Source organism: Aythya fuligula, chromosome 1 (genome assembly GCF_009819795.1).
Source record: "Aythya fuligula isolate bAytFul2 chromosome 1, bAytFul2.pri, whole genome shotgun sequence".
Lineage (NCBI taxonomy): Eukaryota > Metazoa > Chordata > Aves > Anseriformes > Anatidae > Aythya > Aythya fuligula.
This window is the reverse complement of record NC_045559.1, coordinates 3,527,511-3,543,236: the sequence shown is the minus strand read 5'-3', so window position 1 is coordinate 3,543,236 and position 15,726 is coordinate 3,527,511. Positions and strand designations below refer to the sequence as shown.

General features: G+C 44.7%; 1 protein-coding gene across 1 annotated transcript in view; it reads left to right on the top strand.

The window, feature by feature from the left end:
- The window catches only part of MKLN1 (muskelin 1), a 94,496-nt gene that overhangs the window by 2,843 nt on the left and 75,927 nt on the right, over positions 1 to 15,726 (top strand). Inside the window, exon 2 of the mRNA XM_032188646.1 lies at positions 10,703 to 10,772. Within this exon, the coding sequence (XP_032044537.1) occupies positions 10,703 to 10,772 (70 nt within the window). The remainder of the gene's footprint in view (positions 1 to 10,702; positions 10,773 to 15,726) is intronic.

Below are 15,726 nucleotides of genomic sequence, written 5' to 3'. Positions count from 1 at the left end.
TGTCAGCCAAGTGTGATTTAAACACGTGTCTTAAACAGTTTTGTGGTTTTAAATGTAAAACCCAAAACTGAGATAGAAAATTTTCATCGCTGCCATCCGTAGAAGGAACTGGATATCCAGTGTCTGTCTTCTGCGTTTGGGATGCTGGGGTGACACTGAAACTTTTCAGAACACCCAAAGTCATCCAATAACTGCAATTCCTCACTAAAAAGCCAACAAACAAAAAACCCACCCTGTTTTTCACACACCTGTCTCGTTTAGGATCAGCAATCTGTTGATAACCACCAGTTTTCTGTAAGCAGTCGAGCATTTTCTCGCAGTGAGCATTAATTTTTCTGTTGTGCTTGGTTGGTACAAGGGAACTGGTAAGTGCCCAACCAATTTCTGGCCACGTTAGCAGTGCTACATTCATCTGCACAAACCTTTCCACACGTCAGGTGAGGATTGTCCTTCTCCAGTCTGCAGAAGGACAGCCCTAGGGGTTCACAGATGGCTGGAGTTGTCCTCTGCTACCTTGTAGCTACCAGCAGCTACACCGGCTTGGAGAAAGCACTTAAAACTATCTGTGCTGATCTGAAAGAGTTGGTCTGATGTCTAATTTAGCCTGAGTTTTGGGGCAAGTTGTTCCTTTAGGAAGAAAACTTGTCCAAGAGCAAATTTGCTCTTCAAACGTGGTGTTTCCAGGGAGCACTCCGTAGCGAGAGGCTTCAGCCTGTCCAGCTTGGAAACTGTTCAGCCCAGCCAGTCGCTGACGCTTCCTCATCGGATCTTGCCTTGCTTCTTCATGGTTTTCTCCCCAAAATAAAGGAGCCACGTGGGAGACAGCTGCCTGATGTCCCACAAGGAACCACCCTGAGGATTTCCCAGCCACCAGCAGTGTGGTCACTTGGTGCAAGCCATGCAAAATTCTGGTGTAGCTCCACGTGCCCTGAGAGAGGCAGACCTGGACTTTATTCCCTTCTCCCTCCTCTGGCTGTCCGCAGAAAGTGATGAGCTCAGGCGCTTCTTTTTTTGGACAGGGAGGGAATAAACAATTTATAGAAGGTAATATAACCCCCGTTCAATCTTCCTTTTTTTGGTAAGGGAGAGGACCAAAAGCTCTCTCTTTGTTTTTGGGGAGAAGCACTCTGTATCCCGATCTTTCCAATAGAAAAGATTTTGTACTTGAAATAGAAAAAGATGCTTTTTGTACTTGCTTCACTTCAAACTCGCTGCTGGTGACTATGAGGAGCGGTGCCGTGCTCCCTGCAGTGGCAATCATGTGCCCTTCTCTGCTGGAAAGTGCCTCAGTGCTCTGTCCTAGGACCACGGCTTTCCAGTGGTTGCATCAGATTCCTGACTCATGGCATCTTGCAGCTGGCAAATGCGCCTAGGTCCTTCTGGCACTTTCACACGGACTAACAAGAGTTTTTTTTTTTTTTTTTAAAAAAAAAAAAACTGCATTATTCCGGTCATGCAGCTTTGCTAGGAGCTTTCATCCCATTGCTGTTGCTCAGATCTCCAGTCGTTTGGGTCTTCCTGTGTGATACTTCTGTAGAAGAAGGTCAAAACATCTATTTATTTATTTTTATATTTTCAGACTTTTTTTTTTTATTGACACTTCTCTAAGTTATTTCTTGTACTCCTAAGACTGTAAGATGGGTTTCGAAGCTGATGATTCAATTTCTCAGCTGATGTTTCAATCCATCACTGGCCCTCTCCTAAAAGTCAGTCACTTTTTTGTTGCAACCCCTTGTTATTTATTTCCCTGTGGACTTCAGCTATTCCAGCAATTCCAGTCTTTTCCAGTGTGACACTTCACGAGGTGCTATATCGAGTGCTGAAGCCTGCATAACTCTTGTTTCTTTCCTAAAAGGCTTACTGGAGAAATAAGGGGAAAGTAAAGTAAGCAAAAGATACTTTGCTTGTCAAATGAGGAGTGACTGGGAGCCTTCCAAAGTGAGAATGCATTTTTTTTCTTTTTCACTAAGTGATGGCAGAAAGTTCCAGCTCAGACAAACCAACCATCCACTGCTGGTTTACCCTGAACCAAGGATGGACTCCCTCGTGTTTCCAAATTGAGAATATTACAGAGCATTAGCGGGCAGGTGCTGAGAATGTGTCTAATAAGCTGCTTTTTGGGAAAGGTCTGTAGGATTTTAAAACAAACAATCAAAACCTGAAAATATCCTGAATTCCAGCTAGCTGTGGCAGGACAAAATGTGAGTTTGAGGCTAGTGGGAGGGGATTGCGAATCCTCACTCCAAGCAGGTGACAGCGGTGAGTCAGGTCTGTATCTCGTGGCTTCATAAATCTTGTACAGATCTTGTTACAGATCCAGGTCTTGAAGGATCTCGCCCTTGAGCTGAGGTGGGAAATGTCTAACACAAAGGTTGGCTTTTCTGTTCTGTTTTCTGCTTGCTGAGTGCTGGGTCCAGCTTTCCTGGCAGGGCAAACTGCTCCTCGTCCATTTGCTGAACGCCTTAATGCTGCAGCTCGTTTCTGAAGTACCTCTGGTTACGTAGCCCCGAGGACTTCCACATCAGCTGTAGAACCACAACTTTTGCACCTTTAAGCCTGCATGTCATTTTTTCAACTTAATTTGTCAGCATTTCTGTCTGGAGTTACATGCTCATGCAGTATTTGCAGTTAATCAATACTTTTACCAGTTGCTAAAACAGGCTGGGGATGCAAACACTGACTGATGAAGAGAGCTGAGTGGCCCCATGTATAGAAACATCCCCAGATCTGCTTCCCTTCAGCATCTATTTGAAAAGTTTTTTCACTTGTGTAGCTTTTTTTGGATGTTTCTACAAGTTTTCTTTTCCTTCCAGGCGTTTTCCTCCTTGCTTGCATCACGTCTGTAGCCTAGAATTCTCCTCTGCGAGCTGAAATAGAGCACTTCAGATACAAAATATTTCTGCAGGAAATAGTTAACTCCAGGCTGAGTGCACAAATATTGGGTGATTTTCTGTCTGACAGCTCAGTGAAAACGTGATGAGAAAAGAAGAAGATCAGAAGGGTGAAAGTGAAAAATAGCACAAAATGATCAAGTTCATGCCTTACATTGGCGTCAGGAGTCTGATAGCTCTTCGTGGAAGTTTCTTCCCAGGTGAAGGCACAAATGCTGTGTCAGGTGAAGAAATTTTTGTTGAAACACAGCCATTATTTAGGAGGCTGGGCAGTTTTATTCGCTGGCAGAAGGCTGAAGGTAAACTGCTAATTGCTGCGGTCCCACGGTGTGACGAAGCTGGCAGGATCTCTAACGTCCAACCCTGGCATTTTTGGGGAATCATTAAGGTTGTAAGATTTTCATAGGAGGTGTTAACATCGCCGGATTATGGATCATTCGTTCTGTGTATGGCTTATATCCTTCAAGCTTAATGAAAGCTGGCTAGATGGTGATTACTAATTAGTTGCTTAAGGACTAAAACTAGTTGGAGCAGAGCGCGTTTTCCTCGTGGTGACTGTTGTTACTGCTGAGACAGCATGTACAGTCTGATTCTTTTTTTTTGTGGCAAGGAATATAGCTTCGTATTCTGCACATTCATCTTTTTAGCAAATCGCTGTTGAAATGCGCTGTTAACTTTATCACCACGATTGATTTTTATGATGTGATCAAGATTTTTCTGTTGAGGCTAAGTGGTGTATTCAGTACTTAGCTGGAGGTCAAATTTTGTCAGCTTCCAAAGCAAGCCAGTGCTTGATTTATTTTAATTGCATGTTAATATAAACCTCTAATGATAAATGTATATATTTTGACTACAGCCTGTAGAAATTTGTAGGAGCAATGGCTTTTAAGTGTAGCTTGGTCTGAATTCAATAATACAGCTGCTGGGAGGAAAAGGAAGGAGCAGTGAAGACATTGAGTGGTTTGTCACCTTACTTAGTCGCTCTTTTAGCTATTAGTTGACACTCAGCACGCATAATCTTGGAGAAATTATTTCCTGGATTGATTTAGGTCAAGGAACACAACCAGGTGTGTGAGTTGAGGACAGCAGCCTGTGTTCCAGGTGGGTTGAGAAGGCTCGCTGTGCCTGGAAAATGGCCTGAAATTGGTGGGGGGTAAAAACTGTGCCTGTCATTTTGGGTTTGGGTGTGCTCTCCGAACTGATTTTCCTCCCCAGCCTGTGTTTGGTGTTGCTGTCAAGCCCTGGGAGGCAGCCCGAGGTGGAAGGAAAAAAAGCTGGATTAGGTAAATGTGACCCGTGAGTAAGGAATTGCTGACTGAGTGCCCGCTCTCCTCTCTCATGACGGAGTGCTGTTGCTGACTTTCGGTTTGTCTTCTAAAAAAACCTGCCGTCTGCTACAGGATTTTGAGACTGCCAAACGTGAAAGGAAGGCTGCTTTGGGAGCTGTCGTGTGCTGGAGCATGGATTCATGTATCGTGCTGCAGAATAAGGAGTTATTCCATAATGCAGCTCCACGGGCAAATGGTTCTGACTTGTAGCACGGCTCCTTGACCAGCCAGTTCTTGAGATCACTCTGTGGTTTGTTGTTTTCCTGGGCCTGGATTTTGTTTTCTGAACTCCCCGAGTTTGAATTAAAATGTCAAAATTTTAATTTTGAAAGGGAAGCTCACCCAGTGGAGGTGTTTCTGCCAGGAACCAGGAGGACTTTTTTATCCAAGTTAGATTAAAAAAAAAAAAAAAAAAAAAAGGTTCTGTGGTTGACCTCAGTTTGGACGTGAGGGGCTTCAGTCTGTTCTGTTGAACGTAGCCTTCTTTAACTTCTTTTACAGGCATCAGTGTTTTGGGTGAACATTTTACTGAGTGTGAAGTTACAGCACTAAGGAGTATTAGAGAAGCATTTATGGCTTCTTTCGTGGCTTTACATCTTTACATGCAGTCAGTCTGGTTTCTGTGGATTCCTCCTTTGGGTGAAAAAGCAAAGTGGCACGTAAAAACATGGCTGCGGTGCTGTGAAATCATGGGAGTCCTGAGCTTGCTTCTTGGCCTTGGTCAGATTTTTCCATACGTGTGTTAGTTTAAGCAACACCGCTCCCAACAAGGCTGTGTTGCTTTCAGAAGACAGCACAGGGACAGCACAGGGGATTCACCCAGACGCGTGCCTGATGCTGCTGTCCTCCAACCTCCTTGTGTAGCGTTAGTGGGCTCTGCTACCGGTATTTCAGCAAGATTTGGAAAGTGCAAGGTCAGGGACTTCTCTGTTAAATGCCATCAGTAGCAATCTCCATGTTCAAATACCAGCTAAACTGCATTTTCTTAGCAGGGTGCAAGTTTTTTTTAAATTAAAACTAAACTTTGTAATTAAGCAGCAGTGGCTGTTGATGTCCTGAACTCTAGCGAATTTTTACTGCAGTGTTTCCTCTATCGACTACAGATCCAATGAGCTGCAGAGCATAATCTCCTCATCTTTGCTGAATATTGAAGGGTAGAGTTTGTGCTATTCTTAGTCTTCTTATCAGGCCTGGGATTTATTTCTGTTCTGGAACCCTCCAGGAACGTCACTGAAGCTGCCTGCACGCTGTGATGCTTTTGTTCGTAGTGTGTAGATCACTTAGGAAGCCGGATTTCAAACGTCCTTGAGTCTTAGATGTGCAGAAACGAGCACCTGAGTATGAGAAGAAATGGTTCCAGGTAGTCTCGTGTGCTAACTACATCAATTTGCTGGCTAGTCAGCTGCAAATAAAATCATCATGAAACCAGCATTTCATCATAGAGTCGCTGAGGTAGGAAAAGACCAATTCTGACATTCCCAACCTGGAGCCGGGGCCTCTCGCTGCTCAGGAGTTGGGTTGCTCGGTGCCTTGCTGCAGTCAGAAGTTTGGGCTGTGCTGTAGGGTTCTTGAGCACAACTGGAACAGAAATTAATTACTGGGGCACTCGCTGTGCCAATACAGTTGTTAAAATGCTCAGCTCCTGGCGTGCCCGGAGGAAGAACCATCACAGCAGGAAAAAGGCACGAGGAGGAGTGCTGGGGGTGTCTGTGCCCACATCATTTTGCACTTAAGGAGAGGTTAATTTGTACCAAGGGCCTTCACCTGTCTTTGTATGGCCATGATAAAGGTATCAGAAGTTTAAAAAAACACTAAACCAACTGATTCTTGAAAGATATAACTGAGAAACTGATTTTCATGACTATCACACCAGGGCACAGCGGTGCCTGTTTGGCTGTCCAGCACAGCCAGTTGTGATCTGACGAGTGCGTTTCTGTAAGGTGGGTGCTAAATGCAAGTTTTTATACGCTGTACTTGCTTAGCTGCTTTTCTTTTTGACAGAAGTGCATTTGTAATAAATTGCACGCGTTTGTGTAACGGCTGCTGAGAAGATGGAAATAAATTTGAGCATTAAGTTGGCAAACCTCACAACAACATAGTATCTCAGGGTGCGTGCTTAAGTGCACTATTGTCTCGAGCTTCCTTTGACTTACTAAGCAAGAGGTCCTTCCTCAGCTCTTCGTGCTGGGGCTAAGAAATCCTCTGTTAACTATTTAAACTAAGCCTCAAACAGAAAATACCATTTCTTCACTGTATTCCTGTACTACCTAGCAATTGTGCGTGGCTTACTGTGTTCCAACGCAGAAATTTCCACATCCTCACGCCCTTCTGCCATGTGAGGCAGGGAACTTTCACAACAGAAAGGAAAGAAACTTTGCAGTGAAATCTAGGAAGCTTCTTGAAATGCTTTAGGGGGGAGCTTGTAGGTGCACGTTGCTCTTAAAATATCGCGGCAGGGCAGTTTGAAATCAGTGTTAATTAAAAGTTTGTGGGAGCTGCAGTGAGCTGTAGGGAGAAAAATTTCTCAAGTTGTTTCCAGCTCTATGGAATAGGGTTTAGGGCTTCTGGTGGTGGTTTTTGTGTATGTGGGGGGGTTCTTCCTCTTGGTTAAGACAGTTCTAGTGTCTGGGCTGGGCAAGAGCATCTCTGTTGCTGCGTTGTGTTGGCAGGGCTCATGTTCTATGTGGTTGGCCTTGCACATCTCAGTCCTCCGTGGACTGGGTGGAAATTTTAGTCCCCGTTCTTAGTTGCTGAACTCTTGCTACTCTGCCCTGGGATGGTTCTAGGAAAAAATAACATAAAAAAGACGCAGGCAACCCTGACATAAGTACTAAGTCGGATTCCGGTCAGCTGCTCCTTGCTCAGCACTCCCACCCCTTTTTGCCATGTACCGGCATGGTGCCTCGTGGTTTTCCAGCAGGGCTACGTCCGCCTTCCACATCCTCTTCGGGATGTGTGTGCCCTTTTCTGCTCAGCTGCTCTCTGGCCGTGCCAAGCAAAGCTAACATTTTGGAGTTGTTTGTTCTTAAGGACTTCTTTCAAAAGCCATCAGCTTCTTTAATAGAAGCTTCATGAAAATACTCAGGCTGGGTGCAAATTATATCAGCCTAAAACCTAATTTGCTGCACGTTTTGCAAAGTCACCTCCCTTCTCACCCCCCTTCCTCAAAGGCGAGCTCACCCCTGGTGATTGCCACGTCAGAAACCACCGAGCTTTGCCCAGCAAAGTCCTCTGGAAGCACCAACTGCGGGGACATCGACATAATCCCGGCAGAGATCAGCCCGTGGTTGGTGCAGCGGTTGGTAAACGGAGAATTTATCTGCTTCCAGCAGCTGTGAGAGCAGTGTGTGCATGGGTAATAAAAAGAAACTTCCCCTCGGTTCTTCCAGAAGCGTTTTTCAGCATGGCCTCAACCATCCTCTTCTCTTACTGGGGACGGGAGCGCTTGCAGTAAAACCTGAGACGCGAATAGCCTTGAAGGAAGCTGGCTCAGGGATTTAAGGCACACCCGAATGCCTCCTCACGTGTTCTCGCTGGTGGTGTGCAAATAAAGCTTCTCCCTCTGCGTAGCTTTTGGTTTGGGGTAGGAGTAGCCACGGAGTAGCTGACGTGCCGGGCCAGCCAGTTTCTCCAGAACTCATTCCTCTATGGGGGAGTGGCATTGGGAATTTATGCCAGCGGATCCTATCCTCTTTTCTTTTTTTTTCCCTATTTTATGCTGGCGCTAACTGTAAGCAGAACTGGAGAGCTGATGTGACTGAAGAAGTTATTTCTGCCAGTCTTTTTTTATGACGGCTGCTGGTGGAGGGAGGGGGAGGATCAAGCACGAGTGGGTGGACTAGTCCCTCTTGGCAGCGTTGTGGATTTATGCTAGACTAGCTCTTGTATCTACAGCTTCTGATTATGAATTATCTCAAACCACATTTAATGAGTTCCCTTTTTTTCCACGGAGAAAGCCGGCACAACGGTACCGGTGCGTGGAGTAGCTCAAGGGCTTACAAATACCTTTTTTTAATGTCTCCTAAAAATGGCGTGGACGGTCGCGGAGTTGGTGGAGTTCTCACTTCTGAAGTTTCTCAGAGGTTTTAATTGAGGTGTCACATCTGGGAAGCCTGCCTCTAGGTGCCGTGTAGGATTTCTGCGGTGTCTGGAGTGAAGGCTTTACGTGGCGAGAGGCATCTGTCCCTAGGAGACGTTCGTTTCTTGCTGTCTCAGGAATGCCTGAACTCCTCCAAGTATTTGAGCCCATAAATTTTCCCGAACCACGATGGTAGATTAACTTTGTGCATACCAAATTCTGTCTTCGATGTTTGTTTAATCCTAATAAACTAACAACCCATGTATTTTTAAACATATTTATAACTTTCTCGATGCTGCTGGCTTTTCTGATTTCAATTTCTTTTTAGCCTTAATTTTGTGAGAGCTACGCTTTCTTCTCTCTGCAGGATTTTTTTTATTTTGTCTGGTTGTCCTCAATGAGCTCCTCGTTGATTGTGGCAAACTGATCTTTGACCCGGAGAAGCAAACAAATCCACTTCTAAAAATACGATCTTTGGGATCTGGCCCAGTTAGAAAATGCCTCTTTCCAGCAGGGCGTTATCTGACCGCGTGACGGTGCCAGCTCCTGCAAATGTTGCTCAATGTATGAAGGGCCTATCCCGTGATGTTTAAACAGATGCAATATAAATAAAACATATCCTATAGGGTGAATTGGCATTTGCATGCTGAGCTGAAGTTTCAAAGAGGAGAAAGCCGGACAGCGTCGTGTTTTTGTCTGCCTTCACGTCCATTAAGTATCAGTATGAGATTCACATCTCCTTCAAATACAGCTTTTTTCTCTCTCTAGCTATTAAAAGGCATTAAAACCCTTCAAAGTATCATTTCACCTTGCCTGTGGCATGGCATGGCCGCGGGTTTGATTCTTCTTCCAAGCGCTTTTTGGTTTCTGGAGGTGACAGCAATGCGGCTGGCAACTTCTGGTCGAAATCAGCGTGCCTTAGCAGCTTCCAACTTCTCCTCTCCTGGGAGAATTTGTCCCTGCTGGAATTAAGACAGACAGGAGCTGTGTTTTCTTTAGATGAGCTCTTTGTGTTGCAAACTGGATGTTCCCAGCTGGCAGTGTAACGGCCTGACCTTCCCTGTTCTGGGGTTTGAGCAAGAGGGCAGCGCGTGGCCGTAGCTGCTCCCGTGCACGCTCTGTGCATACACGACTCAATCAGCTGGCATTGCTGGTAGGAAGTGCCCCGCTGTGATGGCAGCTAGCTAAAGCAGAAGGGAGGTTGGGTTTTCTTCCAGTGCTGTAAAAAAAGAAGTCGTGGCTCATGTCCTGCAGAAGGCAGCCGCTGGGTCGATGCTCAGTGGTGAGCCTGTGGTGTGGGACTGCCTGGATCCCGCTGCTGGTGTGGTGATTTTGGGCTGCCCGATGTGGAAAGAGCGAGCTAATTTCTGCCTGGTAACGCTCAACCTCTGACTTAACCTCTTTCCCTTCCTAGCTTTCATACGAGCATTTTCTTTTCCCCCGGTCCTTTGTAGTAATCCAGATGCTCGTGTTCTTTTCCTCCTACACAGCAGATGGAGATGGCATAAGCCTTTTGATGACTGCGTCCTTCTTTTTACATAAGTTTTACGAGCTGGCAAGTTCGTTAGTTGGACTTGGTAGGGCTTTGTAAGCCCTGTCCAGCAGGTGGTGCGTTGTTACCTTGCCAGCAGGGAACAGAATAATTACATATTTTTAGTTTTTTAATTTAGTTTTCAGCTTTTAACTTCTTTTGGAGGTGAACTCGAAGAGCCTTACTGTACTGTTACAGGAAAGAGGAAGGGAGGTCCTTCGTAAGGATTATCCTGATGAATGTGTTTTGTTTTGGCCCAAACACTATTTGGAGTTGGTTAATTACCCCAGCGCTGTGCTATTTCAAGCTGTACGCGGGCAATTAAGGGATTTACTTCGCTAGGTGAAGAGTTAAACTTCAGCTTTCCTGTGCGTTGCTCTAGGCTTGTAGCTCATGAAAAATACATGTTTGAATTTGGCATGAGTTAGACGGTCATCTTCCACACTCCCAACAAAACTTAAGTAGGTTAGCAGCTCGCTCTCCCTGTTCCAGTATTGCCCGTCTAGTAAGGGACGGATTTTGGCTCGCTCACCGCCTTGCTGCTCATCGGTTTTAACCTCATTGAAAAGTTCCTACCCCGTCGAGGTGAATGAGACCGTTTTTTCCACTTCACTGCAGGCTTGGGCCTACGTAAATTCATCTGTTTCACATTTATTTCACAATTTGGATTTTTGTTTCGCAACGTGAGATTCCATTTCCCAACCACATGGCTTGGAGACTTTGTTTTAATGGGTCTGGGAGCAGCGTAGTCTCTGCCCAGCATTTTGGGGAGTTGCATGGGAGTGTTATTGATCTCCGTGTTTGACAGCTCTTACTGGCGATGTAAATACAGTGTGGCAGCTACTTTAAATTACTTCTGGCTTCTCCTTTTTAGGAATATTTTGGTGGACAAGCCTAATGATCAGTCCTCGAGATGGTCTTCTGAAAGCAATTATCCTCCCCAGGTAAGCACCCGAATCTCTGCTCCTGTACAGCCGCCTTGTGCAACTTCAGGTACAATGGATTTTTTATTTTAAATGCAGTCTGCTACTACTTGTACTGGATTCCTTGATAAGTTACCTTCTCTCACTTCAATACATGGTGTTGGTATGTTAGGTATTTACTTTTCCAGCAATCTCTTCACGATCTGTCAAGGAAAGATTTTTTTGCAGGGGAAGAGCTTCGCGTTTCATCCTTGAAAATCACAGTCACGCTGGAAATAATCCAACCTTACGGTTAGATTAAGCTGCTAATGAGGCGTGCAGGTCCCCCTTTGTTCGTGCTATTGGAGACTGTTGGAGGCTGCTGGCCTTGAGTCCTAGATCTAAGGAGCTTGTATTTGTTTCCCCTAATAGCACGCTTAGAAATGTAGCCTCTGTTAAAAAGAGACATGAATGTCACCTCTGCCGATGGTTAATCGGTGATTATTAAAACAGAATATGCATTGATTTTTAGCCTCTAATTTGCCTTCTCATTATAATTACATTGTTAGATTATCCAGAAAAATATACTTACCCTTTCACTTAATTTTTTTCCCCCCAATAAATGTGTTACCCTTCTCATTATGGCAGATCTGTGTCTTATCACCCTGGTCCTGTTTGCTTAGCTTCTCCTGTATCTGTTACGCTGGGTGTTTTAAGTTTTTTTGTTGAAGTACTGATGCACAGCAGAATGTGTTGGGGGTACCTCTCACACTGAGTTGCTGTGCACAGAACATAAGCACGTTTAATTCAAGTATTCTTCATGAGTTTATCCCTGGGAATTTTCCTCTAGGTAAATCTTGCTTTTGCTCTGAAGATGTGCTAAAAATCTGTACTCTTCACTGGAAGCTGCAGATCACAGCGGGGTCATCCCATCCAGTTGAAAGATTTCCTCCCGAATTTTCATGATTGTTTTCTATACTGCTGTTTGTGAAAGTGAGGGTTTTTTTAATATGGGAAGAGAACTGTCTTGTCTATACTGTTGGCATGTTTCATAAACCCGCTTGTCAAGGCTGATACTTTTTCACATGCTTTGATCCCCTTGATGCCTGTGTGCATCTACTGCTCTTTTAATTTGATTTTTTTTTTTAATATAAATATTTTGTTAAACAGCCAGGGAGTTTAAAACTGCTTCAAGCTATGGATTAATCTGTCTAGGAACTATTGATTGCAGGGTAATGGGTTTTGAGCATGTGTTGCATCTCACTGAGCCATCCTTTTAGTTTTTGTGCAGAAAACACGTGTTTCTTAGGGTTTTTTCTTGTGTTCTCAAGGCAAGGTTGGATGTGGTGTAGCTTTAGACTGACCCAAGGTGCGCATAGGTCTGCCTTTTGTTTTTTTGAGGGATCCTAAGTGTTTTGTTCTGTTCTTAAACTGATTCTGGACCGGGAATACATCTCTTGTGGCTGGATGCTTTAACATATTCCCGTCCTATGCTTAAAGCTGCCAAGCAGTGATCCAGGTTGTTTCAAGCATGTAGATTAAGTGAGGAATAATCAGAATCTCTTAAATACAAACTACATAAACTTGTTCAGGAGAGATCTTCCAGCAAGTTTGTTCATCGAACATGGCATGAATGAAGATGCTATTGCAGATCTACTGAAGCCAGCCCTGCAGAGCTGGGCACTGCCCTGCATGCTAAGCAAGTAATGCAAACCAAGCTTTTGATTGAAGAGTTACGAATGAAATATATATATTTAGATGTATGGGGGATATCCAGATAGCGACAGCTGAGATAAGGCAGTGTCCGTGTTGTATTTTATCTTCTTTAAAGACAAAAACAACAAAAAACCCAGCTGCCTAAGAGGAAAAGATGGTCCTGTTGGATTCCTCTTATTTGACTCTCTGTATCCAGCAGCGAGAATATAAAACACTGCTTAGTTGTCCTTGTATTCAGCAAGCCCAATCTTGAGTGCTGAGAAAGAAGATGTATTTGCAGTGCCTCCTAATATGTATTTTAGTGAATTCTCGTGCTTCTCACCTGAGTGTTTCATCACTCGTTTAAAGCAAATTTGCCAGTGTAACTTACCTGTTGTAAAAACAGCTGGGAGGAGGGAACAGGGAATTGAAATTTGCAGAAGCCTTCGTGCAAAGAATGCAGTTTCTGCTGTTCCTGTGCACGTGGAGAAACTGTTCCAAGTTATGTTGTCTCATAGGTGACCAAAGAACTTCACATTTGGTAAGATTTTGCTCATCTTGAGTTTTTGCACCTCTAAACAGCGAAATCTTAAGTTGTCCTTCTCTGAGCAGTGAAAGATTGCCACACTATAATGCAGGTAAAACTTTTATGCAAGCGTTCTGCTTCCTTGTTTTCACAAAAGCTCTAAAGGCAGAATCTCAGCTTGGGAAGCGTCAGCTGAAATAATAATTGACTGAATTATAGTCGTGGTGGGCAGAGAGGCTGGGGTGAGATTAATCGCTTTACGCTAGCAAATGGGTGTTTCAGATTCCAGCACTAATAAGTACACACGCACGTTATTTTTTTAATCCCCAAGATAAACAGGGAGCATCCTATGGGAAATGAAGCTGCGAAGCGTTTTATGGCTTTTGTGTTGGCACCGCTCCGTTTCAAAACCGGTCGCTTTTACAGTGACGCACTTGTTACAGCGCGTGGGCGGCCGTAATCGTCTGGGACGGGAAGTGCACAAAAATTCAGTGCCATAAAGCTTGCCTTGTCTCAAAACTTTATTAGCTGAAGCTAAGGCGAGGACTCAGAGTGAGGACTAATGCCGTTCATGCTCGCTGGCACACGCTGTGAGATATTTTAATACGCTGCAGCCCCAATCGCTGGTGTCTGTCTCCTCCGTGTGCCTCACCGGAATGTGAGGGTTTGCTAACTCCCTGCCCAGGTGATGTTCTGTGCTGCCTGAGAGGTAAAAAGCACTGCCTAATATGAAGTGATCCCCTTTCTTTATTGACTGAAGCCGTAACACCTCTAGGCACCTTGCTTTGGGAGCATTCCCCTTGCTAAACATGAGTCTGTAAAGCTCCGAGTTTGTCCCGTGGCTCAGGGAAGATCTGTACTTTGCAGCAAGCGTGGTGAAGCCCACGCTAAAACTTTCTGAAAAGGGAAAAGAAAATGAAAGTGGAAGGCCGGATATTTGAAGTACTGCCCCGTGGCTATATTTAGTAAAGGGTCTGCCTAGCTTGTGGGTATGGTAGAGTTAAATCATTCCTGAGGCCATGAAAGCCACGAGTTATGAATGAGTGCCAGTGGAAGGAAGCAGGACAGCTGTTTTTCTGTTTATTAAACTAGATATCTATCTTCAGCCTTGAAATAGAATGACCCAGAAATTACATATTCAATAACAAACCTGTTATGTAGTAACCTATTCGGGCAGAAGAGGGCTGGTAGTTCTATTTTTGAAGGAGTTCTTACATGGGAAGTGTGAAGCAGCAGGGCTGGTAATGCCGAAGAGCACGGCCCTGCCATCCGTGTGCGTCCTGACGGCTGCAGCCGTGGTCTAACTGGGAGGCTGCGTGCAGGAGAACCTCTAATTACCCATAGTGGCTTGATGAATAACGTGCAGAACAAAAGGGTGGGATTTTTGTTTTAAAAGACAGAAGCTTAATTGCAAAAACATTGGGTAGGTTTGCCTAGTGGCTGCTGACAGCCCCTGCCGAGGAGCTGGGTTATTTTCTGCTTTTATTTTCACAAATGTCATTGCTCCCTAATTTTAAAAAAAAAAACACACACAAAACAAGTTTGCAGGGCTGCATTGCAAAGGTTGATGAGCAGAAAATGCTAAAGAGAAATAAGTTATTATAATGTGATGCGTGTCTAATTGCCCAGGCAGCTTGCACAGTACGCTTTGGAATCCGGTCGAGCTTATTTGATTCGGAGATGGAAAACTGAAACCAATTGTTCGGGGAGAGCCGCTAACATCCTACACATGCTGTAGCAGCGCCGGATTTGTATCTGAGAAGAGCAGTTTCCCCCTCTTGATTTCCATCCTGCTGTGTAGATCATATCAGGAACTAATTTAAAATCCATTAATAAAATTTACACTCGGTTGTGTGATGCAGAAGCGATGCATATGGTTGTCATCAAATGGTAGCACAGACCAGAGCTTCGGGAAAGCTTGGAAGGGGTTGCAGCTCCCGGTGCCACGGGGCTGGATTCGCTTTTCTGGGGGCCTGTAAGTGGCTGCCGAGGTGCTGAAGGGCCGTACGTGACTCGCCGTGCTCTGCTCTTTGTGCATCTCCGCTTGCAAATGTGTTTAATCACCGAGCAGAAGTCTTGCTCTTCTGATGCTTTGTAGCATCTTGTTTGCAAGGGCGGTAATTTGAGGCTCGACAATTAGGCTGAGTTTTTTTTTTTTTTTTTTTGTGCTGTTGCTCCAATTAATGTCAGTGCGCCGTGCCTCTAATGAACAAACACTTGAGCTTCCAATTTGGATTGCTGGACTGCTTCCTGAATGCTCGGGTGTTAAATGCACTGACGTCGCTTAGAGCAGCAGGACTGGAAAGTGTTATATAACTCGGAGGTTACGAGGTTAAGTCTGTGAGGTTTCAGACAAATATATATATAACTTGTTCTCCCCGGGCTTAATAAATAATTTGAACTTACGTGCTCTTCTGTCGCATCTCTCAAAGCTGGAGAGAATAGTCTGTCGCGTCTGAAATCCTGGTAAGAGTCCAAAACATCCCTGCAGCCAGCTGTTTGCAGCACTCGAGGCAGCACTTCGCATTTTTGGGCATCTGTGAGACGTGCAGCCCGCAGCCAGAGTGGCGTGTGCGTATAGACACATCCATGAAACCGTGCACGTGTGGATGTATTTTAATATATGTTGTCTAAGCATACAGGTGCGTACACCCCCAGATCTATTAAAATACAAAAAGCACAGATTGTTTCAGGTGTCAGGCTGCAGGCTTTGAAGCAAACCTCTCTTTTGGTTCCCTGTCAGTGAGATAAATTCACAAAGAGGTTGGCTGGAGC